The sequence below is a fragment of the Anguilla anguilla genome, chromosome 3 (genome assembly GCF_013347855.1).
Source record: "Anguilla anguilla isolate fAngAng1 chromosome 3, fAngAng1.pri, whole genome shotgun sequence".
NCBI lineage: Eukaryota > Metazoa > Chordata > Actinopteri > Anguilliformes > Anguillidae > Anguilla > Anguilla anguilla.
Window position 1 is genome coordinate 49298073 of NC_049203.1, and position 27218 is coordinate 49325290.

Genomic DNA, 27218 nt, shown 5'->3' on the forward strand with positions numbered 1-27218 from the left:
GGTTGAGCATCTTGTAACGTGCTAATATACCCCACACCCATAGAATACAAACTGAAAGGTTCAAATTCAATTCTGGTTGTCTTCAACAGCAAAAAATAAATTAAAGCAAGCTTATACCCCACACCAACTAAACATAAATATTTTCATTCCCATTTTAAAAAAGGAAAATACGAGCATTAGTCTGCACTGAAGTAAGCTTTAGAGGCAGTCCAAAGTAATATTCATACAAAGAGATATTTTATGACCAAATCATACAATATGGTTCTCAGTTCTTTTTTTGGGATTTCTGTTTTCAGTTCAGGCAACAATAGCAAACAATGACCTTACAGTACATAATTTTAAGTAAAAAACAAAAATCAGTAGCACTTGAATGGGGTATGCTGGTATATTAGAGTAAAACTGTGGAGTATTAAAATACTTCATCACGTTGAAAAATGAGTCCGCTTGACACATGTAGGCTATTATTGTTTTTAAAAAAAACTGTCAGTTTCACCCATTCCCTTTTATTATAAAACATGTGGATACAGGGCATGCAACAGCAGTTAGATTGCCACAGAGGGGACACACACGATGTCATCCAAAATGTCTCAACAAAATATCGGCATTGTATAGCCAGCCTGCGTCAATTGACAGAACACCAGGGCAAATAAAAATAAACAAACCTTTGATCAGATCACAAAGGTCTAAAACCAAAAACAGCAAGTTTGAATTATTTTTTCAAGTGATTGAGATTTCTTTCTTACCAAGTAAACTTTTGTGTGTTTGTTTAAATAGTAGCGTATCAAAGGAATCTTTGGCAGTGATGCTTCATGCCTTTGTTCAAGTTGTGAACAGGTCGTTGGCTTACAGTAGGTATGTGCATGTAGATGCTTAGTTGGATATATGTTTGTAAAAGGGGGTGGGGTGGGGGGGGGGGTGTCATTTGTTTTTCCAAATGGTACAAATGATGAAAGGCCATGTGTGGGCGAGCAAGGTCATGCGTTTCTGGATTTCTTGTGCATATCTGAATTATTTAATTAGCGCAATCATTTACATGATCTGACTGAAAATGTAGCAGAATTTCATGAATTGCAGCTAAAGGTTGATATTGTGTCTGTACATTTTACTCTGATCAAGTGAACCGGCATTGGTGTATACAGCTAATTAGTTAACTGAGCCAGGGTGGTGGAAACAAAAACCAGCATACACACCTGCTGTCCAGACACAGAATTGCCCATCCCAGCTCTAGACCTTGCTAAGCACACGAGGCGTTCTGTGAGCAGCAGGTAATTATATGAAATGAGAGCCCAACCGATTAGCGAAAGAGCCGTGGTGCTGAGCAGGGTCAGTCACCTGCACTCTCAGAGGTGAGAGACAGGGCGGCGAAGGGGCGGAGCTCACTCAAAAGGCCACGTGCTGCAATCAGGCCCCAGGCTCTTGTCTACGGTAATTACCCCTGGCTGATAGCCCTGCAATGCACCGGCACCTGCCCCAGGGACTTTGCCCTCGTGCCACGCAGACCAAGAAGGAAGAGAGAGAGAGGCGGCGGAGAGAGGGAGAGAGAGAGAGAGAGAGAAAGAGAGCGAGAGGTCCACACCGGACTTCTCGACACTCTTCGCCCTCCGTTCCCTCCCCCTGCCGTGCCCGTGGCGCGGAGCGCACTAGCGCACACTTTCCACTCGCCCGTCCCCGGCTCCGGGTCCGGACCCTCTAATTACCGCTGCGGCCAGGGCCCTGCGTCCTTTGAAGCCTGCAGCAGCACCACAGCGGTGCCACAGCAGCGCACCACAGCCGGGGCGAATGCGGCGTCCCGCGGGGGATCACGAGACGGCAGCGCAAACAGGCGGAACCGGCGCGGCCGAAACGCGCGGGCCCCTCTCCCTCCCTTCCCTTCCTGCTTTTCACACTCGTCAACACGAGCCGCGTCATTCCCCCGCCCACTGGACTGGACACTGCAGGCCAGAGAGGGAGAAAGAGGAGGTGGTGAAGCGCATCACTTCCTGTTCTGAAGTGAACAAAACCCTGTCTGAATCTCCCTCAGATTGCCCTCACTCAGTACTTCCTTCTGATTTTGTGGTACACGGTAAAATGGATTCTGATTCTGAATTTTTTACTCTGGAGTTACACGTGCTAGGGCTCATATCTAACTCTGTCAGAGCTGAATTAATACTGAACAGTTTCTGTGTGGTGAGTTTTCGCTGAATCAGACTGTAGGATGGTCCATTGTTACTGCCATACAGTGGGGTTCGGTGGATAGTATTTCATCTGCTCCTGCTGTGACATCACAGTGGGCTTTTAATGCCTCTGTCTGTGTACTCAGCTGCACAGGGAGTGATCCCACGGATACAGGATCAGTCTCCACCAACCACGTCACACCCTCCCAACCACGCCCACTGAGCATGGCCAGTTTTCCACTCATCCACTTACCCCCTTTAACTCATTTACTCTTTTGAGTTACTCATACGCCATCTTACATCCCCAGCTTTCTTGGTAGACACACAGACTAATTACTTGCCAGGAGTTCCCATTACAACAATGGGGCACCTCATGACAATGCATCAGGATGTTTGCAGTGTTTTATCGTATTGTCACAGCCTATTTAAAGGACGTGGGCCGTTATCCAGACTGCAGTTGGCAGGGCCAGCAGCCATGTAGTAAAATAAAAATATAATAAGAAAGTATTTTAGCTGGTGAATCCATTCTAAGCAGTGAAACATCACCACACCAACCGCGGCCATGGCACGGCTGTGCAAAACAGGCTTTTCCTTTCTGAGAAAGGGAGGGAGGCAGGGAGAGAGGGAGAGAGGGAGAGAGAGAAAATAAGAGAGAGAGAGAGAGAAAACGTGCTACAGCTGGAGTACAGAAGCAGCGGCATTAGCATCCCCCACCTTTTTTTGTATCCAAGCCTTGAGATTAGCGAATTGTGCTCACAATACAAGTCCAGAACTTGTATTCCAGAATGCACTATGCACCTTTTAAAAGGGGAACCATGCCTGGGATGTTACTGTTAACTCAACCTGCACCGTAGTTGCCTTCTGTGCCAGCAGTAAAACAGACTAAAAGAGAAGGAGGTGGACGGCTCTTGATTGAGGGAAGAACACAGATTTATGAGCAAATGTAAAGTGGACCTTTTTTGAGAGGTCCATTTTAGACTTCACCTGCCTAGGGTGTTTGTTTTTCCTCTTCATCTGCCCATTCAAACTCTCTGGGTTATACACAGCCAGGAGGTACACTGGCTGTATTTCTTCTGCTTTAAATACATGAGCGGAAGTCCTAATTGGTGAACTGTATGAACACAGAACACAGAAGTGTATACTTCTCAAGGAGCAGCCTGGTGCTGCTCACTGTAAATAGTCAGTAACTAATAACAAATAAATAGTCCGATACTGCTCACTGAATGGTGTTAGACATCATTTACTGAATACAGCTGGACATTGCTCACGGAGCATTGTCAGACGCTGTTTAATTAGAACAGATAGCTGGTGACCCGGGCTACTACCGAATGTTCCCTGAGTTATGGTCCACAAGGAGACCGAATTAAGGCAAGGCCTGGCGGGAGATGGCGGAGAGTGATGAGGACAGACAGAGCAAGAGGGTGAGGGGAGGATTAGGCGGAGAGAGGAGAAGGGGGTGGGGGGGTGGGGTGGCTGCGAAGGCTGTCATTGCTGTGGTGTTTGTGGAGTTATTCAGGGCCTCAGCCGACAGGCCTCAATTACGGCTGCTTGGCAGGGTGATGGACGTGGGGAGACGGGGCTGTGGCGGCCGGCCCGCGCTGCCCCGGCCTGCGCTCTCGCTCTCGGGCCTCGGCTCTGGGCGTTTTGTTTTCTTAGCAGGCGGCTAGCTTAGGCCGCTTTTAGCTCCTGTTTTTTTTTTTTTTTTTTTCTTGTTCTTCGATATTATTTTTTCCTCTCTCCCCGCTCCTGCTGGGCCGGTCCAGCTAGCGCCGGCCGCCGAGCCGCTTGCAGGACTGACGGACCGATCATTGAGTCATTTAACCTTGATGGCGATCGAGCCAAAACCGCCAAGGGGCCGGCCGCTCTCTGTTGCTGCTGCCCGGGGCTTGGACGTAAAGGAGATCCCTCAAAGGAATCCGTGCGGGAAACGATCACATGACCCGAGGAACCCAATCGAACTTGGGATAAGTAAAGTCTGAGAGTAAACATACGCGACTCTGGAGCCCTTGGGTGTAAATGAGGCCGCGGAGGAAACGCCGGGGAGGAAGGAACAGGAAATGGCTTTTAGCACCTGGAGGGCTGCAAACAGCAGCTCAAACACCAATCCCACCACAGCCCACATGGATCCCGCTCATGAAAACAAATACAACTAAAAACAGAGTTGTTTACCAGCTAATAATAGGAGAACATCAACATGCCGTGCGCCCTCTCCTTCTCCTCCCACGCGCCTCCTGCACACCCTTTGTTGGTCAGGCCGTGGGCAGCCCTGGTGCCCATGTGAAGACCCAGTCAGCTTGCCCCTCGGTCGGGAGATGAAAGATGACTCTGGCTGGCATCTTTTGAAAGGCGCCCATCTCTCTCTGTCTCGGCCTAGTGTCCTCTTATTTTGCAGGGCAAATTAATAACTCTGCTACATCAATGGCTTTCTGCTAAAAGGGCCAGAGCTGGTGTCTGAACCACTGCCATCGACAGACTGACAGAGAGGAGCCTCTGGTCTGACTTAGCTGCCTTTAAAAGACACGGTCCCTTTTCTTGAGGGCAGGAGGGATTTCTTACTGAATCCGACCACTTCTGAGGCATTGTCAACAGCCAAGTCCAACACGCAGGCCTGCAGGGAGCTCTGTCTTTATTTATGTCCCTAAAGGGAAGAGGATAAAGAGGGAAGAGGACTGGGGTGCTGACTCTGTAATTGTATCTCTATGATCTCTGGTTCTCAAAGGAAAATAAGTTAATCTATCGGTAGCCTGGCTGGTTCTGCCAGGCTTCACCTGGAATGATCCTCTCTCCACTTGTCAGGGTGAGTATTAGTTTAAGTATATCTTTGCTGTGTGGCGATCTGGAGAGTGGTAGGGGCACAGAATGCTAGTTAGCACACCTGAGGAGCGATGGGCCTCCCAATGCTGAGTGTGGGACTGAGGGGATGATCTTTGACCAGTTATGGCAAAGCGGTGGTCACTCTTACTGCAATACCGTGTGTGCCATTGAGACAGACAAAAAGAAAGAGCGGACAGGAATCTGTGAGAGGTTGCTGAACCAGGATGTCTCAAACCAAGCCTATCTTTAGCCTTTATTCTGGTTTACTTTCATTGCTCTTTTCTCCCTCTTGTTCCTGTTACTTTTTCAAAATGACTACTTAAGATGTAATTTAAAACAATTTAATGGACATGAAATATAAAGTCTTAAAAAACCTGGTTCCAATGCATGAGAAAAAAGCAAAGAGGACCGATAGTGATAGATAGAGATAGAATATAAAGAGGGAGAGAGGCAGACTGAAAGATACAGAGAAGATACGGCAGAGCTAGGGAGACACTGAGGAAGATTAAGAGGGAAGGAGAGAAGGAATGAAATAGAGGGAGGGAAAGGGTGAAGGAGAGAGACAGCAGCATGCTGATTTCTCTGTGTATCTCTCTCTTCACATAGTCCCTCTGTGTTCTGGAGGAAGTAAAAAGTGAGAGCGTGCGGTTATTTTTTATGGCATTTAAATAAACAAATAATTAAAAAAACTAAATGTAAGCCTGTAAACCCGCGCAGTATATTTAGATATCCCTCTTTTTGAAAACAGCTAGAGACCACCAATTTCTGCAGGCAAATATTTGGCGAGCTAATTTGGAGAGTTTGTCCTCTTTATACAAAAAATAGCGAACAGTATGCGTGTGTCACCACTGTGTCTATTCTTAAGCCCTCTGTGGCTTAGCTTTCCCCCTCGCCCCTCACCCTCAGACCCAGAGAGAGAGAGAGAGAGAGAGAGAGAGAGAGAGCAAACAAAGAGGCAGGCCAATCTGGGACGAGGGGTTCACATAGTCGCCCCTTTGTCTGTGTGGTGAATCTTTCACACTTCAGGCTAAAATATGCCACACTATGGAGGAACACATTCACAATAATTCCGGTATCCCAAATCTACCCCCAGCGCCCTCAGTCCCCTCCATTGGCCACGTAGCTCCACAGCAGAAGCTGGAGATATCTCATCGTTATATATTTCAATGGGAATGTGTCTGTTGGTGCAGTGTTTGAAGCCTTCTGTACAGCTGTTGTGCACCCTGATGTGTTGTGTCCTGTTGGTCTCTCGTTCGGGCGTGAGGCCTGCTGCTTGCTCGTGGGGTCAGAGTTTTGATTAGACCTGGATCACACCTGCTCTGTGCAGCTGTGAAAAATAGGGCAAAGCCAAATTGTGGGGCAAAGTCTCTTCACGGCAATGAAACCCTGTGGCCTTCCACTAAGATAACCCTGTGGTACTCAACAACAATAACTTAACCCGCTCCAGTTCCGAGAGCGCAGCTGTAGCCAGAGCTAAGAAATCTGGTACATTTATGTCACCGTCAGAAGAAGAAATGCGAATACAGCATACAGCAGAAGCATCACCGTCACCAAAACCATGGCCAACGGTGGTGAGCATACAAAACTCTGGGCAGCTGTGGCTTAACGGACTCCTCACCACTGATGGTCAGCAAAGCTGAATTTTGTCAGAGCCAATATTTAAGATTTAGCCTGGGGAGGAGAGAGGGGTAGAACATTATTTTCAGATTTTATTTCATCTTTGTAAAGGGCAGCAATAGAATCAACATGACTTTTAAAACAGAACTTACATTAATTTTTGGTTAAGAACTCAGTTAGCCCGGAGTAATTATGGGTGGAAGAGTATTATAATGGCAAGGGAGCTGGGCTTGTAACTCAGAGTTAGCAGGTTAAAGTCTCTACTGGAATACCTTTGAGCAAGGCACTTAACCATTTTTGAAAAAGTACTTAAATGTTCACAAGCTTGCTGACGACATTACTGTGTATTCTGTAGGAAGGATAGGTTCCTGTTCCTATTTGTAGTAGTGTTACAACATTATAATTCAAAGGAATTCAATAAAAATAGGCTAGAAATAGCTGTACAAAATAAGTAATTGTACCTTACTGAACCCGTGTTCAGCAGTTGTCTACGATCATGAAAATGCACTTTTTGTACGTCGCTTTGGATAAAAGCGTCTGCCAAATGAATGTAAAAAAAAAAAAAAAAAAAAAAAAAAAAAAAAGGATTGTTTCATATACAACTGGTAGCTACATAGCATTTCACTAAACCAATCAGCTAGCTAGCTTGCTAGATTTCCACAGTTCACTTATAATAAAATTGCTGAAGCGCAGCTAGCTGTTTCCCCTCGCTACCCATGGAGAAAGGTAAAGACATTGCCATGTGGCGACTTAAGAATTGTAATGATGGCATCCTGTTCCAACAACAGTTCCTACAAAAGCTCCTTTAAAATTGCATGTTTATTTTAATTAACCTTATAGAATACAAATACATCACATAACATAAAAAGAATTAGCTGAGACATTCACCTTAAGATCCTTGCCTGTAATATAACCACAATCAATACATTAAAGCCTAAAAAAGTGTAAGACTGTATTCATAAAATAACCACATTAAATCAATTTATTCTGCCCCTTCATAAACACTACTGTCAATCTCTAGAATGTATTTTGCCATTACTTTATAAATTCATTGAAATAAAATAATGCTTAGACTCAGTTGTCTTTAGACTTCTGGGTTTCATACAAATATTATGCTACACTAAATGCCTTACAGATGCTACACCACAATACGAAGAAATATCTCATCCAGAAAATTTTACCAGAATAAAGTACTCGCATTGTGTTAATTATTTTTTTTTTGTGGGTACGGATCCTTATACATAGTACAAATATTTAGATTCTGATTATGTTTTGATATTTTTTTACTTCCTTCAAAAGACAATAGTACAGAGCTATATAACTAAAGAAGCTCAGCCAGACTGAAGATGGGTTAGTAGCGCTGGAGGAACCTCAGAATGAGCATATCCTTTCTTCTCCTCCTCCTCCTCCTCCTGTAGCGAGGGCAGAGGGGACCCTCCAGCCCATTCACATTCAGACGTCTCACACTTGACTCCACAGTGAGCACCTCGGTGGTTCTCCTTAGGACGCAGGTGGTTCTCCAACTGTGGCTTGAGATCCAATAGTGGATTGTGGGAATGATTTATGGTGGGTCATGAGATATTTCTGGGGTTAAAGAGTAACTGTATTTAATATACTTTGATAGACTAAATAAAGCAACTCTTACGTGCATTTTACCACTGTAGTTTTGACTTACGTAAAACAAAAATAATTCAGTTCCTTTTCTGAGCGTATGTAGGGCTAAATTTTAATAAGGGAGAGCTCACAGAAAATGTATGTGCTCCTTAAGTGGGCTGAGAAAATTTGAGAACCACTGCAGCTGGAAAGCACAACTGAGAGCTGGGTCCCATTAGAATCTCTTTATGCTCCGTTCAAAACTGAAGCTCTTAAAGATGCTGCTAGATGCCTCCCTGCCTCAACCCATTAATAAAAGAGGTGGGTTTGGGTAAGAATAGCAATATGGTGCAAATAATGAGTGTCCTTTGCAGTGAATATACATGTTTTAAACTATGGAATAAACTGGATATTCTTTATGCCACAGACTCAGACCAGATCTTTACACAATTATATTTTCCACCAATATAACTCTGACAGTGAGATAATGATTTTTTTGTGTTGTTCCTTGTATATTTGTTCCCCCAGTCTCACAGACAGTAGATACATCTCCAGCACACTTATTCCAGTATCAGATCTGACTGACCCACAAATAAACACTACAGTACACAGTAAAATCTTCAGGGTTAATTCAATTTTACCAGAGTTCATATTAATCCACAAAACCCAGATGTACTATATCAGTGTAAAATGTACTCTATCCGAGTAAAATGTATACTACAAGTGTCAAATGTACTCTATTATTATAAAATCCACTCTCACTGAATTGAGCATGTTGCTATGTGGCCCTTGGGGCTAAAAATTCGCATTGGCCAGTTTCAAATCTCATGGAAGCTCTCTGAACCTCTTGCCTGCCACCCATACCCAAAGTGAGGTCTGAATTTTAAGGGTCGGATATTTTCGTCAGTGTAAATCTTTTCACAGATTTGAATTCAATAACTAAAATAATGTCTCTCGGCGTATTTTGTCCATACACATCCAAATAAAAATAATATTGGAAGATGGTTTATTTGATTACATACGTTGCTACTCGCACGAGGGAAAAAACCGATGTTTATCGTTGACGACTTATGCAACGTGTGGGAGACCTACATAATGATAGGCAATATCCAATTTACATTCAAATTCCGTTCTTTCTCAGCACCTGGACATAAATTTGAATACGATTACATATGCACAGTGAGAAACTGACTCGCACCAGAGACCCGATGCGCAACCAGCTAGCGCCTGTTGTGCAGATGAACAACGCTTATGTTATTAGGGCGAGACAACGCGTGCACCTTGTGAACAGTAGTTACCGGTTTCAGCTCGCTTTAATCTATTTAGTTCCCATGCAGTTCGCTTTACACAAAAATGTATTGAACATTTCTCCGAAGTGTTTACTTTATGTTGAATTACACAGAGATGGCCATTTGTTCTAGGTTATTGCAGTTTTGTTATTATCCTAACTACAGTTAAAGTAATGTGGGCTGTTATTAATCTCCATTTTTCAATAAAGTACAAAGTACAGTTATGATCGCATTCTGCACAAAAGTGACCGCACTCTTCGACAGAAAATATTTTTTGTTGTATTTTTAGTTACACATCGTGCAATTATACTTAAAGAATTTAATAATAATTAAATATAAGCTCTAAAAATTAATACATTCGTACAAAAAACACTTTCAGCTGACACAGACGAATAGCTGCGATGGTCAGAGCTAATACAGGCTACTTACAGACATACACAATTCAAGTAGGGCGCAGGCTGTAGGCTAAGATAATCATAAATCCAGTTTGAATTTACAAATAAACTAAATATGGTAACATGAAAAAACGGTAAAGATACGACATTGGTTAACTTGACATAGGAAGACATATATAAGGCTGTAGCTCATTCTTAAATTAAGTTAAGCATATAAATACGTTTGCATGGTAATGGAAGTGAGATTAGCAATAATATATCTTTTTTTCAACCAGGTTATTTAAAGTGACAGACTGTGGAAAATGGCAGGTATTTCGCATATAGGCCTATACTCTGTATTGATGAAGAGAGACTACACTCTTGTAATCCAGACTCTGGTCAAACAAGAGGCAACCACTTAAAAGTAATCTTTACTATTACATAGTGTGTGCGCGCGCGAGTGTACACATCGCCAGCAGTTGAGAAACTAATAAAGCATAGCACGGAGTGCAAAGGACTGCCGGTAAGGGGCAGACGGCAGTAGGCTGATGTTTGTCTGCTCTGTGGCAGGCACACAGTGGCGAGCAGGCGAATAGTGGAGCGGGTGGGTAATAAAAGTACGGCACAGCCAGCGTGACCCGATGGGAGGAGAGGTAGGCTGGAACAGAAGGGCAGGGCTGGCAGGGTGCGGTCTTGAGCGGCAACTGATCTCTTGGATCCCGTCAATTTCCATTTCAGCCGGGAGTCGTGCGCCACAGGGACGCATTCAAAGCCAACCAGAACAGCGAAAACCGCTGCAGGGACATCCTTTGACCGCTACCCAAAACTAAAGCAGCACAGTTTCAGGTCCGTCTGTGGCTGTTTCTCACAGAAGAACGACTTTGAACCTGTTTGCCAAAATAAACGGACTTTCCTATTTATGCCCATGTCTGCACATGGACTCAAAGAAAGGAGCTTCAGAGAGTGAGGTGAACGAACGCGCCAGCATCATCTGATTTCTCCCGGTTTCCTTTCACCGGGACAAGCTGCGTCTCCTTTGGCGGAGTCTCCTTTTGCGCACCGGGATGGCGAGGATCGGGGACTCGGCGATACAGTCTTAAGGGGTCTGTCCTCCTCCCCCTCCCGTACCCCGTGGGGGAAATAAGGAGCAAAAAGGGGGAGGGGGTAGCTTCAAATACAACAGGGATCTGTGCCATCTTGCCACTCCGGGTCGGAGTGCCAGCCGGTGAGGGTGGAATGCGGCTGTCCATGTTTGTGGCGCTCTTCATTGGCTGCGCCTTGATTCTCTCTCCGGTCAACGAGGGCTGTGGGCCGGGAAGGGGATACGGCAAGAGACGGCCACCGAGGAAGCTTACACCGCTTTCCTACAAGCAGTTCAGCCCTAACGTGGCCGAGAAAACATTAGGGGCGAGTGGTAGATACGAGGGGAAAATAACCCGGAATTCGGAACGATTTAAAGAGCTGACTCCAAATTACAACCCTGACATCATATTCAAAGATGAAGAAAACACAGGTGCGGATAGACTGATGACACAGGTAAGACGCACGCGATTGGACTTAAACTATGTCAAACATTTATTCCACATTTCTCTCGCTATCGTCATGACACGGATATCGACAGACTGGATATTTACCTGTGCGTGAGTGCCGCTTGCACTTTGCTCCCGGTTTAAACCTGGTCGAACTCACCCTATTGATTGGTTGCTATTGACTTTTTCCTTCGCAGACTGAGTGGGAAGAACTGATTGCTGACTGTGCGTATTTACAGAGCACAGTTACGCTGAAGTCACGTAATATTACTTTTCTCGTTGTCAAAAGACAGACAATTTCTAAAACTGAAACCACTTTGTATCACAATTTATTAAAAAAAGGATCAAGGAGCCTTCTTGTCTACGACTTGGATATGAGAGTTTTTGAGTCCGCCACGAGAACCGCTTTTTAGAACATACTCACAAGCACATGCATAGTTCTTTGGCTTTCCATACGTTACCCGGATCTGCTAAAGTCCAGGGAAAAACGTTTTCATGGTGTGAAGGCATCTTATGCCTAAATGGCGCTCAATCAATTGCAATTATGGTACCAGTTCGGAGACGGTTGCGGCGAACACCAGAAATAATTTTATCTATAAAAAGTAACGAGGCTTAATCAAAACACCTCCCCTGTTTCGAGTTTCTGTTTGGCTAAACTGGCCAGGTCAACGGACTGCTTTGAACTGTCAGAAATTTAAGGGCACAAATATTAATGTGTTCCGCGTGGATTTTCCCCCCTAATTCCTGAGTAAATCATTTATAGCTAACTCATGACTGGGCTTCCTCAGAATGCGCGAGCGCTAATGTCAACGAGTCCACGAGGGAATGAGAGCTACATCTCACCTAGGAATTTCTCTCACTCCGTCTTTCCTGTCACCTTACACACGTTCATACAGTACCAAGCGTTTACTTGACTTCAACACAATTTATGAGCTCCTGTGTAACTGCGGCTGCCCTGTTACATAGGCAATCTCCTGTTTGTTTTTATTTTGTTTTGTTTGTTTTAGTAGCGAACGCGTAAAAATAGTTCACATACATTTAAGACTTAATTATATACACATTTTTGCCTCTTATTTTGATTCAGTGGTGACTTTTCCTTCCCTCAAGTGGCAGCATCGCATATATATATATATATATATATATATATATATATATATATAGACGTGACTGTTCGACTCGAAGCTGAAGGTGCGCACAGGCGCGTGTTGTCAGTGCAGCGGTGAATGTTTGTGTAGCTCGTGGTTACTGCGAAACCGCTCCTACAGAAACCCCGTCGATCTTTACCTTGAAAGCAAAACCAACAAAGTTCACAAGCTGATTTATGAACTCAGTTCGTTTTTTAAACCGCAAAGGAAAAAAACAGAAGTCGAAATCCACACCATCCTGTGAATAGGCATCTATTACATCTCTGTAATACTCTATTCTTATCCCTAAAGTCCAACACCCACATGGGAAAAAAATGAATTATTCCTCATGGTCATTTTTCGGCCTTCTAGTAGGAAATAACATAAATAGACCTTTTAAATGTTAGCTTTACTGTCACTGTGAAACACCCTGCTGATTCATTTGGCACTAACAGTTTGCATGCCTTGTTCGGTCGTCGTCATTGCAGCTCAAAATAAGCACCGCGCATTTGTGTTCCCGCGCCCGTATTTACCGAAATATACAGTGAAGTGAACTGTCACAGTCTTAATTTTACCACCATTCTATTTTGGAGGTTAAATCTTTAAGGACAGAGGTCCGCCTTGACCACACTCCACGGAGAGTAACTGGTGAGCTCGACAAGTATCGGTCATTCTTAAAGAAAGGAAACGGTACAAAATCATGTGTCAAAACACCTGGACAATCAAGCTATTGGACTTCACACAGCCAGCCAGCATCTAATTATCCCTTGTCTACTAGGATGACAGGGAGTGCGTGGCGTGCATGTCTGGCACCACTCATACCAGAACGTCACAGTGCTTTTTAGGGATGATGATAATTCAAGTAAGAGTCTGAAACCCATATACTTATGGTGTTAAATATTGAATTTCTTCCTGACAGCCTGTAATATTGACCTGACATTTTCATATTTTATGTATAGCCTACTTTAGATATATCTTGCTGCTTTAGGTTTTAGGGATATGCAAACAATTGTATCTGATTCAAATAGTTTCAAATAATCTTTCAGTTTAAAAATAAATAGCTTATTTAAAACATAAACAGTAAAATGTGTTTAATTTGTATTCAGTAATATTTTGTGGCTTCAGAAACTATCAGTGATAAATCAGCTCTAACAGAGTTTGTTTTGGAGTTTTTGCTGTATTGGAGTTAACTCTCAGAGTTTATTTTACACTTAACATTTTACTGTGTTACCTAGTTTGGTAATGAACACACACACGCACACGCACACGCACACACACACACACACACACACACACACACTTCTTTGACCAAACTTTACCAAGCCAAGTAGTACTGGTTATGTTTGTCAGACTTTTTCTTTGATCTGGGAATAACACAAGGTTTGAGGCAAGCACTATTGCTCTATGTGTTGGTTTCTGTTTTTAATGGACATATTGTCACCAGAATGTTTCACTCATATAGTAATAGTTGCCTATAATGTGTATTTCCATGCAAAAAAAGTCATTCTGTTGATTTGAGAATTCGGAAATGATTTTGACATTTGAAAAATGTTATAAATGTTAAACAAACAACAGTAATTATAAGGACACCATGTAAGTAAAACTTGAGCTCAAACTGTAACTGATATTTAAGACCAAATCCCTCCTCCTTACCAGCTTATTTTGCAATAGCCAACTGCTAAATAAGGGGATTAGTCAAAAATGAAGCAATATCTTAAACACTCTTGGTCTATGTAAAACCTCACCTCAGACAGTCACATCAGACATTTGTCCTCAAGAAATGGTGTCAGTTCTTCTTTGCAGAGGATTACACCATCTGCCCGAAAACTATCCGGTGTTCCTGTTACCACACACCATGGTACGGCTGATCATAGTGAAGTCTTAAAGTGTCTGGGATCGAACATTCCGAATCTCGGGGTGCTTCGCCGTGAGTGACATTGTGTGATTGAGGGCCAGCACAGAGAATAACGGGGGGCCAGCCCACCCTCTCTCAGTACTCACAGAGCAACAACAGACCGTCTCACTCCCTGTTTACTCCCCCGGACCAAACCCCAATTTGGAGAGGTTGGTCCACGGAGTCTGTTCCAGAACGTTCTTTAGTTAGCACCTTCACTCCCATAATCACACCTTCACTTTACCACTTTGCCCTGTTTTTTCCCCATAGAGTACACACAGAGTCCAGCAGCACCCCCTGTGCTTTGTTCTGGGTTCGTTATACCATGCAGAGGGCAGTGATGTCCCTGTGCAGGGCCACGTAGGGTAGCTGTGGTACCTTAAATCAGGAGGAGGAGGGCAGCATGGAAGTGCAAGTTGGTCCTTCTGCAGGGGAGAGAAAGTTGGCTCGATTGACCCGTCAGTTCCTGTGTGGAACCCCCAGACGTAGCATACAGTAGAAATGTCGGAAGCCTCATTTTGAAGCTCAGAGTTTTAAGGGGTCAGGGGCCAACGCTCGCTGTGGCATGCATCTCCTGGAGAAGTGCTATTTTGCATGTTCAACGGGTTGACTCTTGAAGCCTCTAATTCGGTTTTAACTTTTATGTGGCCTACGGTTTGAATGCTTGGTTAGAGTGAGTGCGGCTCCACTCATAGCCCGTATTCCTTAGGGTTCTGAGAGAGGGGATGACGAGATTGCCCAAACCCCACCCCACCCTTCTCTTTCTCTACATTAGACTCTTATATTCCCATTTCGTCTCCATCCAGTGTACTCAGACTCTGTCTGACAACGGCAGAACAGAGGTTCACAGAAGTGTCCGGAGGGGCGACGCATTACTGAATTATTCAGAGGGAGTGTGTATTTATCACTGCTCTGGTAAGAATGAGACAGGCAGAAATGGAACTCCTGGCACCTGCTTGTTCCTGTAATGTGCATTGGGCATATTTTAGCCCCTGCATCTCTACCAGCCTGAGATAAGGGGTTACCATGATCATTATAGGCGGGAGATGAAGCATCCATCTATCATGGTGAAAGAGAAGAAGGGGTTGGGGGGGGGGGGTAGTGACAGGGGGGCATAAATGCTCTAAATGCACTTCTCAGTTCTCTAGCTTGTGTCTTCTGTGTTCAGCCCTAGCAAACGGTTATCCTAACATTTGGGAAAATGTTTGCACAAATTACCTGGGTGAAAGAAACAGCACAATCACTAAGGAGAGAATGGTGTATGAATGAGACTGTGAGATTTCTTAAGTATAAAGCACTAACACTTTGATTTCTTGCAAATGTTTGAATGTGAGATAATGTGAGATGGCTAACTGCTTCATTAGCAAGAATTGTAATTCTGTATCCCCACCTGTATAAAGAGGGTTTGCTGTACAGCTCCAAAAGAGTTCAGCACTGGATTTAATATGACTATAATTTGGCAAGATCTTGATCCCAATCTGAAAAAAAATTGATCATCTATAATTGTAAAAATCTATATTATTGATGTTAATAATATTACTTTAATTATCCCACATGAATTGGGATCTCACAGCAATGAATGATTGAGCATGTTGGTTTTGCATGTTAAACACAGTGCATTGTTTTGGTGAAGCCTGCCCTCTGCACATACACGTGCACTTCAGTCAGCACTTTCCTCCTTCTACCTCTCACAGTACTCTCATGGGAGGCACCATATTCCATCCCAAAAATCACTTGGCTTAATTTTGGTTGTTAGTCAGAAAATGTCAATGGGAGAGAGTTTTATATTTGTGTGATTTTTAGTGATTTCTACCTTTTCTTCTTTTTTGTCTTATTATCCTGCCTTTCCCTGTTCTCTGTCCTTATCTGCACACCTGTCCAGCTGCTCATTTGACACCTGTCTGTATGTCTGTCCGTTGGTCAGTGTCCCCCTGGCCTCTCTATCCTTCATCTTGTTTTTGCCTTAATGTGGATTGTGTCGACCTTGTTTTAAACTGTGCTTATAGCAGGCAGTCTTATGTGTGTGCTTTTGTCAACACGTGTGTCTGTGCATGAGAGACATGCAGAGATTGTGAGTGTGTGTGTGTGTGTGTGTGTGTGTGTGTTGTGTCCACTAATTCAATGTAAGAGCTGCCCCTGACTCTTTGTTGTCCCTTTGTCATTTGTGTCTCTCTGTCCCTGTCGCCCGCATCTCTTGCACACCCCTGCCCCCCCCCCCCCCCCCCCCCTCACAGCGCTGCAAGGACAAGCTGAACTCTCTGGCTATCTCAGTGATGAACATGTGGCCGGGGGTGAAGCTCCGCGTGACGGAGGGCTGGGACGAGGACGGCCACCACTCCGAGGAGTCCCTGCACTACGAGGGCCGCGCGGTCGACATCACCACCTCCGACCGCGACCGCAACAAGTACGCAATGCTCGCCCGCCTGGCCGTGGAGGCCGGCTTTGACTGGGTCTACTACGAGTCCAAGGCCCACGTGCACTGCAGCGTCAAGTCAGGTAGGAGAGAGAGAAGCACGGGAAAAAACAACACTGTAGATACCAAACTACCGTGACTCGCTTCTGAATGTGTGTGTGTGTGTGTGTGCGCGCACATCTATTTTCAATCTAACCACAACTAATGGACAGGAGTGTTTCTTAATCCTTGCTTCAGAAGTGCCCATACACAGTAAAATATTCTGCGTTATTTAACTCTAACGGAGTTTACTAACGGAGTCCAAAGCGGATTAAATGTACTCTGTGTGAAATATACTCTCTTAGAGTTGATTTAACCCTGAAGGTTTTATGTTGGTTTATGAAGCGTGTCTGAAATGGGCAGATTGGAGGTGGGCAACTAGGCTCTATGTAGATAAGGGGTGGTCCCCTGGACTGGACATGGGCTCGGGAGCGAGAGGCTTACCTGTCCCGGGGGGCCGAAAGTGCAGTCAGGTCATTAGTCCAGGTGAGGTAAGCGCCAGACCTGGGTAATGAAGCGACAGCCGACCACATCATTACTGGACCAACACCTGAGATACCGGAGTCTGCAGGGAGCAAATTAAGCAGCAGACGAAAAGGAAGTGTTGACCTGGATTCAGACCAGGCCCCCCCCCCCCTCCCCCCCCCCCCCCCCCCCCCCACCCTCCCCTCTTTGGGTGAGGACTCGGCTGTCTGTACAAACTGAGTGAAACAAATCGGAGCCCAACCCAGAACCTTTTTTTTTTTAACTCTGTGAGGAGACAGGCAGGACTCTGAAAGGTTTTGTTTTCCAGATTACTGATGCAATACGTGCCTCCCTGCATGGGCAAAGAACATTTCACAGATTTGCCTACTTTTCCCACTTTCGTGTCATGCTTCTTATTTTTTTCAGTTTTCAGTTGCGCATTGCCAGTTCGGTAGTCACATGGTTCGGTCGCCTCAGGCTGGTTGCCTAACCTCTCTCTCTATTCTGTCTGTAGATCTTTTTTTCCACTGTGGGCTTGTAGGGGCTTAGTATCTGCTGGAGGAATTCTGTGAGTTGCAAACAGTGTGCACTTGCAGACTATCTGTCCGGTTTCCTAAAGTCCAGACTGGGCGCAGCTACACGTCTCTCCTTCGTGGAGAAGTCCACACACCTCCCTGTGCTGGGCTCCTTTATGAAGCCGGACATGCTGCCCGTGTGTGATTGGCGCTCTGGTGTTGGCGTAAACCTTGTCCTCTTTCCTGAAGCACTTGGTTATCTTGGTGATACGCAGAGTAAACATGGGCGGGAGCGGTTGTGTGCGGTTGTTTTGTCAAAGTCCTCTATAGGTGTGACCCTCTAAAGAGGGCGGACACATACTGTTTAGTAGGAACAGTCTGAGACTAGCTTAGCTTAGTCAATTTAATTGGTAGAGGAGTGGTAAAGTTTGGTTTTCATTAATTAATTAAAGCGCTTATTTGTTTGATAAAGATGTATTGCATAGGGGTGCTTGTGATTGATGGTTACGACAAACAGAGATTAGATTGCAATACACACAGAAAGCTGTTGTGTTTCAGGGGGCTTCTTGCTTGTCTGGTTTATAGATGGTGGAAAAATGTGAGTCAAACAGGGAGGATGTCCATCCCCCTAATTGTTAACTGCGTATTTATCCCATGAGTTGAGGTGTCTGCGATTAAGAGGATTATGGGTGGTCACCGTGATTGTAGCGGTGCTAAACCTCAGCTTGTGCTAACCCTGGCATTGTACTCACACTGTAACTTCTTACAGCACTGGTCTGCACACAGCTACACTTCCACTACAGTGGAAGTGAAGGGCAAAGCTAACCACCATATTGCCATTCACTGACTTTCACTGCCTTTTAAAGTAACAGTCCTCTTGAGTGGACCCTGCATGTTTGCGTATTAATGGTACAGTTAACAGGACCTCTGGGATTGACACATTTTACTTCTGAAGTTTCTTTGTACACAGAGGGAGATGTGTGTTGTTTTTCTGGAGTTTTCTCTGTGTATTTAGAGAGTATTGGGTATTGTGTGCAAGTGGGAATATAATCATTTTCCTGAGAATGACCAGAAGCATTTTCACTTAGTGAGTCTCTCACAGATAAGAACAGTAATAAGAATAAGAACAGTAGATATTTGCTCAATGTGACCAGTTTGCTTATTTGGACTTCAGAAAATGTGAACATGTAGATCTACAGTACAGGACAGTATCTGTATCTATTCTGAGTTTCAGATACACTAGGTCACTAGGCTATGTGTAAGACACCTCTGGGTCTTAATAACTTATCGCTTGCCTTGAGTTGTACAGTAGTAGTGGCAGAGTGCAGTATATTAGAGCAGTGCAAAGATTCTGAGGAAGGATTCTGTTCTTACATCTCACCTCAGAGACGGTCAGACGTTTTTCCTCTCACTTTCCCTCCTTCTTCATGCATTGCCTGAAATTCTGTTTTCTTTTTCTCTCTTTCTGTTTTCCCTTTTCTCCCCTGTTTGTTGTTTTATTTCTTTCTTTCCATTTTTTTCTTTTGTTGTTTTTCCTCTCTGCCCAGATCGGTTTGCAAGTTTCCAGTCGCTGACTTGATCGCCGTGGCAACATTGCCGTTGGGTGGGGATTTATTTAACTCAGACGAGAAGACATGGAACCACCAAATATTCACAATATTAGAAAATATACCAATGGACAGAGTGGCTAACTGAGCTGCAGGGACATTTTTCAACAAAAGTGCGTTAAGCAAATGAATTTTGCTTAACTTTCAAAAACCCTTGTATTCAAGCACATGCACAGTTTAACCAAATGTAAGCACCCAGCAATGCTGATGCCCTCAGTAGTGCTTTGTGCTAACCGTCCAAACGCTTTATAATAATTTTTAAATGCTGTATACATAAAGGCATATGGAAGACTCAGAATACAGCAGTCTGCCACAAGGACTATGCCCAGTGTGTGTGATGCTTACCAAGGACAAAACAAAAAAGGAAAAAAAGAAGAAACAGAAAAAGAATGAGAATGAGACAGACAGTGAGCAGTCGTGTGTAGGAGAAGCTCCACTATCGTACCCAGGAGTTCAGCCTGGTGGAGCAGCCAAACGGAAGGATTGAGGACGGGAGTCCTGGGGGTGCTGAGCTAAAAGGTACACAGCTTAGCATAATAGCACAGATGGGAGTGGTCTCAGTAGTAGTGTTTCCTGTAGGATTTATTCAATCCTATGTGGTGTGGGGATGCGCTATGGAAAGCTCCCTTTCACCATGGTCAAAATTACAGGCACTGAAATAGGATTTGGCTGATGTGTTTTGTCAGACTGTAGTAATCATAGCATGATGAAGGCAGCCTGAGTTTCAATGAACTTTTGAAAATGTAGGAATTAAAGCTATGCTCAAATAGGACGGAGGTGAATGGGAGCTTTCCTGGATTCACTCAAAGTGTGCCGTATGATTGTGTGACCAGGTTACTCGCTTGCTAGCTAACAAGCACTTACTAGCTAACCAACTCTCTTGCCTTGGCTTTCACTGTGAAAATCACTTAGTTGGAGCTGAGAGTAAGAGGTTGTGTTTTACGTAACCAGACTGAGTGCATTTGTCTGCATCTACATGGTTTCATTCCTGTGAAAACAGTTGAGGTAATTATCAGATAGTTTGTATCTAAATTTATGGTTTACCTAGTTTCTGCATTTGTGGTGCTTGTACGCTACTTTAGTCAAGTGTGGATTATATAGGCTATTATTTTTTTAAAGAATATGAAGATCAGTACTTCTGAAGCAAGAACTCTTGGGTGACACTTCACTTTTGCTCTTTTTGTTGAAGGATTTTTTCATGTTTCTGATTTTTTGTGTGTGCAAGAGAGAACAACGATGCACAAGTTACCTTAGCCAGGTTTCAGGACAAACAGGAGGCCTATAACAAGGACACCATATAGAGTTTTGTGATGTCACTGAGGAACGCTAACAGAAGTAGACCACAGAGAAAACACAGAGGAAACCTGTTTTAAGAGTTTCCCAGAACTCCCATCTTTTAGTGTAATTTGCTTCCTTGTACAGTATCAACCAAATATATGGTGAAAACTATTCATTTCCTGAAAAACTTGAGGTCGTTGTCCAGAGGCAACACACTACAAAGGTATTTCTCAGTAGGAGAATAATTTTACAATACGATGTGGCTTGACACTTTATACTGCATATAATGAAGGCAAATTTTACCAGCAGCCTCCTCTTTATAAGGGCCCAGGAACCGACCTGCTCGGCAGGTGTCTGTCTGAGAAGGCCTATGAAGTGCACAGTAGAATGTGTAAGGGATAATCCCCAACGAGGTGGTCAGCTATCAGGAAATAATGACCACCGTGGAGCGGAAGAACCGTGGAGGGTTGCCTCTGCGAAGGTCATTATTTCCCGCTTATTACATGGCTAATTACCGAATGCAATGGTTACCAATTAGTTACTTTTACCTTTAGTGATTTATATCGACTTAATCAGTCAAAATCGAAATGTTTTTGACTATATTGTTTTAGCGCTGTCAAACAAAACTCTAGTAGATAGTTCCATTTGGACCATTGTAAAGCAAAAACCTCTGGTCGTTAATTCTATGATTCCACGAAAACAATGATTCTATTAGGAAAAATATAAATAAAATAAAAATAAAATTATTCTTCTCATTATACAATTAGCACCAATTTTGTTTATTTTTGTCATTACAATATTTGAGAAAATCGATCAAATTTATCTTCCTCTGTCTAGCTTTTTTAAATAGTTTGGTCACGCAGTGCAGACATGGCATCTTTCTTGTCCCTCTCAACCAGGTTAAAATGTAAACTAATGTTAGATTTATGCCAGCGTTTCCAAGTTCATATTAAAATTCAGTTGGGTTTTAGGTCAAAATGGTCTCACGGCAGCTGTACACAGAACCGTAGTACCAATAGCCGAAAGACGTCTTTTTTGTTGTTGCTCTGCTTCCGTATTTCTGGGTTCACTGTCACTCTCCTGATACTGTCAGTGTCATCAACATTCATTTCCTTCCACTGGTGTCTGATTCAGCCTCACACCTCGTGTTACATTGCAAACATTGCCTTGAATTGTATAAATATGTTATTAAAACCACATGAAAGATTTCAATTATTTAAATATTTTTTAAAAATCCTTCAACTCGTAGGTCGCCATTGTTATTACCGTCACAATGCACCCTGGGCAGTAACGACAAACTGGTTGCTCTGGTCTCCACAAGTGGGTCTCCCGTCCATTACTGTTGTCGATTGAGCAGCATTGAAAATGTCTTCTGTTTAGCCTTTTTGATTCGAGCCAGAGCAGGACATTACTCAGCAGGAAAGCACTGAGGACAGGCCTCATCAAATAAATAAAAACAATGAAAATCGGAAGAGACGCGAGTAGGGCATAAGACTTGAGATCGTTTCTGTGCGGCAACTGCTAGCCTATGGCTATGTCAACAGAGATGGAAAAGTTTCCTGTTGACAATAGAATGGAGTCAGAGGAAGACCTTTCATCTGTGGCTTTAGCATGCAGTCCATGGGCAGGGGTCACTAGATAGCGATGAACATGGAACCCTAACTGACTGAACCCTCCCATACCCTGCATCCCTCTGATAGAGTACATTTGATCCCTTTTGAACTCATGAAACTAGAGATTAATTGACACTAAGCGTTCTACTGTGTATGAGACAGTCATGGTTTCAGAAGAACCTTTATTATAACTAGCCTCTGCACTTTGACTGCAGTCAGAAGGATGAATGCCGAAGAGGAGTTGCAGAAGGGAGGTGAAAGAGATGATTTGGATTTTGAGAGGTTCGAGTTCAGTGAATGCTGGAAGGGAAAGTTGATTAACGCACTTAAGATGTCATTTGAGGAAATGGTTACAAGCATTGCCTCTAGATATAGCTCTCCCCCAGAAATGCAGCATCGTATGCAGCGGTGTTTCTATTTCAGGTTTTTAGTTCACTTGTCCTCTGACAGAAGGAATGTGTTTTTGAACAACCCACTCAGTTCCTTTTCTGTGTGTCTTTGTGGAAAGGACCAAGCGTGGTAATGAGAGATGGCGAGAGAGAGAGAGAGAGAGAGAGAGAGAGAGACTGAGAGAGAGAATGGGAGAAAGAGACTGAGTGAATGAGAGAAAGACTGAGAGAGAGAGGGAGACTGAGCACTTTGAGAAAGAGAGCATGTTACAATGAGGCACTATGAGAGGTATCGCCTCCTTGAGATGATTAACTGGCCCTCTTTGTTTTCCGGACGGTAATATTCCCTTGTTCCTTTCCTCAGATCTCTTATCTGAGGCTGTCTTATCACCTGGCCTTGGTTCCTACCTTTCCCAAATATTTGTTTTGGACCTGCTGGAGACTTGAGACACCCATTCCAGCCTTCTCCTGCAGTCTCACGCTGTGACCTCACATACATCCTGTGGGGTGGAGACAGAGCTTTAATCATCGGTCACTTATTAACTTTTACTGCATTTTTAAATGTTGAGAAATGAAAGGCAAATTAGAGTGAAGAATGACTTTGAAATGTGTACTTACACACCAGTCCACTCTGTTTATTTTCCTCTACGGAGGGGCTGGGCTAGTTTTGTGCGCTTGCTTTCAGACACGTGAGTGTGTGTATGTGTGTGTGTGTATGTTCACATGTTTTTGCATTTATGCCTGCTTTTGTGTGTGTATGTGAACCCCAGTATGCATAAATATTGCCTGTTGATTGAAATTGTAATGATCTCACAAGCAGGTCAGGGTTTGTGATCAAGCTGCAGAGCAAGAGTTATATTCCTGAATTTTGCACTCTGCAGCAGTAAGTTGAATATTCTCTGAAGTATATGGAATACAAATGTTATTATAATTACATATTATAATTCTAACCCTCCCACTCATGTTATAATGTTAGTCTTCAGTCTTACTGCCACTGCTGACTCTCTCTCTCTCTCTCTCTCTCTCTCTCAGAACACTCTGTCGCAGCTAAGACAGGGGGCTGTTTCCCAGGCAGTGCGTGGGTCAGCCTGGAAGGAGGGGGCAGGAAGGCTATCCGGGACCTTCAGCCGGGCGAGCGAGTACTGGCCTCGTCCGAGAGCAACGGAGGCGGGGAGCTGGTCTACAGCCCGGTCCTCACCTTCATCGACCGCGACCCCACAACCCGGAAGCACTTCTATGTAATCGGGGTGGAGGGAGGGCCAACGCTGTCCCTCACAGCTGCCCACCTGCTATTTGTGACCGAGGGGAACTGCTCGGGGAGGGCGGCCGAGGGCCAGATGCGGACGATATTCGCCAGCGACGCCCGGCCGGGACAGTGCGTGCTGACGGCAGGCGGAGGGGAGGGGCGGGGCCGCCTGTCGCCCGTGGCCTGGGTGCGTCTGCGGGAGGACGGCGGCACCTTCGCCCCCCTCACCCGCCACGGCACGCTGGTGGTCAACGGCGTCCTGGCCTCCTGCTACGCCGCTGTGGACCAGCACAGCCTGGCCCACTGGGCCTTCGCCCCGCTCCGCCTCCTCTACCGCTGGACCGGGCCCAGCGGTCACCAGGGAGACGGGATACACTGGTACTCACGGGTCCTCTACTGGGCTGGGACCTGGCTGCTGGATTCTGAACGTTTTCACCCTTGGGGTGTCACAACAGACTCCCAGAGATGAGAGAGAGAAGGGGGAGGAGAGCAAGGACAGAGAGAATGAGAAGCAGGGAAGCAAGAGTGACAGATTAATTTGATAGAACCAGAGAAGAAAGAGAGAGAGACAGAGAGAGAGAGAGAGAGAGATGAGAGAGAGAGAGATGATAGGAGAATGCATGGAAAAGATGGGAGATAAGAAAAGAAAAGGAAATAAAGGTAGCAAGAGCTGGTGATTTGAAAAAATAAATTATGACACAGCATAGCAGGGAAAGGGAGGGATGGAAAAGAGCCTGACCTGGCCTGAGGACAAGATATATGACACACATAGAATTCCCAGAAGCCTTTTTGCCCCACAGGAAGTGCGGATGATGGGGACTCATCTAGGAGTCATAGGTCAGGACGTCCCATGACTCACATTGCTGACAGAGACCCAAGAAAAACAGGAATGGAACTGGTTGAAGACACATAATGATGATGAAGGGTAATTGTAGTGTTTTAAGGCTTTAAGGCTCTAAGTCTGTCGGATGAGATTGTGCTTTTATTTTCCCTTGTATTGTTCTCAGTTAAGAACAAACTACTCAAACATGGGGCCCTTCTTCCCCACAGAACCAGGCTAGACTTTTGTACTCTTGACACTGGAGGAAATCTGTGTCCACATGTCCCACACAAACACACTGATAAACACCCATAATCATTCATACTTTCATGGTGCAAGAAAAGGACATTCACACACAGATATCATTTTACTTACCTGGTGCAGGTAAAGACGTACACATGCAGGTATCATTTTTACTTGGTGTAGGTAAAAACATTCACATGCAGGTATCATTCTTGCCTGGTGCAGGTAAAGAGATTCACATGCAGGTATAATTTTTACTTACCTGGTGCAGGTAAAGACATTCACACACAGGTATCATTTTACTTACCTGGTGCAGGTAAAGACATCAACACACAGGTATCATTTTTACTAGGTGCAGGTAAAGACGTACACATGCAGGTATCATTTTACTTGGTGTAGGTAAAAACATTCACATGCAGGTATCATTCTTGCCTGGTGCAGGTAAAGAGATTCACATGCAGGTATCATTTTTACTTACCTGGTGCAGGTAAAGACATTCACACACAGGTATCATTTCTACTTACCTGGTGCAGGTAAAGACATTCACACACAGGTATCATTTTTACTTACCTGGTGCAGGTAAAGGCATTCACACACAGGTATCACTTTTTACTTACCTAGTGCAGGTAACGACATTCACACACAGGTATCATTTTTACTTACCTGGTGCAGGGAGAGGCATTCTTGCTCAGGAAAGCACAAATAGCCTCTCAGTCTTGTGTTCAGTGGCGTTCAGATACAGATGATGTATCTGGGTGTTGAGCAGAGACCCGCTGGTGACGTCTTCTGCGCAGCACCCAGGGACGCAGACGGATGTTGTCAATAACTCATAGTGTGTCTGCATTCTGGAGCACACTCTAATCAAATCAAAGTGACATTCTTCCAATGATGTGAAAGCAGGTGAATCTCCCTTTCACCATAAACTACAGTGACGGCTCTGACTGGAAGGCCACAGCACCTATTTTACCCCTCTGTTTCAATGTTGCCATCTCAATGTACTCTGGGGAAATGTGTAAATGTTTTGTATCACTCTAGATAAAGTATTTAACTATTTTAAGGCAATATTTACTTTGTATTAAAAGAGATGTCTAAATCTTAAAATATTAATGTTTTGAAAAAACTATTTAAAGATTTATTTTTTGAAATTAAAAGTAATGGAAATGTTCCCTTTGCCTGGTGTGATAACTCGTGTATAGTAACTGCCCATTCTGGCAGCTGTGCTTGACTCCTGATTTCAGCTGTACATATTTCAACTCAACGACACTCAGTTTTGACTGATGATTTGGCATCATTCCAGCAGTTTTTGTTTTGTACCGTTGTGTTTTCAGTGTGGAATGGCTCTATGGGTGTGTTTGACTAAGGTGGTTTGGGTCTTGGGAAACTCTCTTTCACAATGCAGCAACACCTATGGGTTAATTGTTGTTGTGCAAAATGCAGGTATTCAACAACCCACACCCCCTTTTCCACAGAGTAGAGCAGCTTGTATGTACTGTATGTACTGTAAATATGTTCTGTACCCTATCCCACATTCACTTACTGCAGAGGACATGGTCCTATAGAGTCAAGTATAATATTTCATAAGATGTGTGATTCCTATTTAGAGAACCATTAATACTGAGTCCATACCCTTGTGTCACCATAGTCATTGTAGACTTGTTATCTCATTGAATTTCCATATACGCTCTATTGTTTTTTAACATTTCATAAAATATTTCATGTTGAAATGAAATGAAATGAATTGTAAATAAATGGTCAAATTCAAGTGTTTGGGAAGTTATGAAATACTACATAGAACAGATTTTATATTAATTGTGTGATCACATGACATGCAGAAATGCCACAATACAGTACATGTTTGAGAGCACTGCATTAAACAAACTGCAAATTCACAAAACTTTGCACCCATTTGGATGATCACCTTGGATATTACGACATAGCTAAAGTTAAGTGGAACGAGTCACTGATGAATGTATTACTGCATAATAACCTTAAAATAAATATTTACTTAATTCTCAGGTTCAAGCTATGGCAAGAGTCACGGGGTGTCTGGATTAAGAGTCACGAGGTGTCTGAATTAAATCCTCAATCAGGATTAGGATATCAGAAAAAGCAGTAAGTGTGTAGTATACCATGAGTTGTAGACATGAAAACACCATATATATATATATATATATGTACACTGTATTTTATGCACTGAATCATA

The 27218-nt window shown here is 43.9% G+C and overlaps 1 protein-coding gene across 2 annotated transcripts; it reads left to right on the plus strand.

The window, feature by feature from the left end:
* Positions 1-10943: 10943 nt before the first annotated feature.
* On the plus strand, positions 10944-26777 carry ihha (Indian hedgehog signaling molecule a). 2 transcript variants are annotated; one of them, XM_035407926.1, is made up of 5 exons: positions 10944-11376; positions 16622-16883; positions 23739-25156; positions 25332-25594; positions 25642-26777. In XM_035407926.1, exons 1-3 carry the CDS (start codon positions 11077-11079, stop codon positions 24419-24421), a joined length of 1245 nt encoding a protein of 414 aa, XP_035263817.1. In that variant the 5' UTR covers positions 10944-11076; the 3' UTR covers positions 24422-25156; positions 25332-25594; positions 25642-26777. The 2 variants fall into 2 exon arrangements, with proteins under 2 accessions (XP_035263817.1, XP_035263815.1); XM_035407924.1 differs by having other exon boundaries at positions 23739-25594; positions 25688-26777.
* Positions 26778-27218: the final 441 nt, after the last annotated feature.

Excerpts from the sequence above, each read along its gene's own strand:
- ihha (XM_035407924.1), top strand. The coding sequence starts at position 11,077 with ATGCGGCTGTCCATGTTTGTGGCGCTCTTCATTGGCTGCGCCTTGATT. Across the intron at positions 11,377-16,621 it reads CGGATAGACTGATGACACAG|CGCTGCAAGGACAAGCTGAA; the intron begins GTAAGACGCACG and ends CCCCCCTCACAG. Across the intron at positions 16,884-23,738 it reads GCACTGCAGCGTCAAGTCAG|AACACTCTGTCGCAGCTAAG; the intron begins GTAGGAGAGAGA and ends TCTCTCTCTCAG.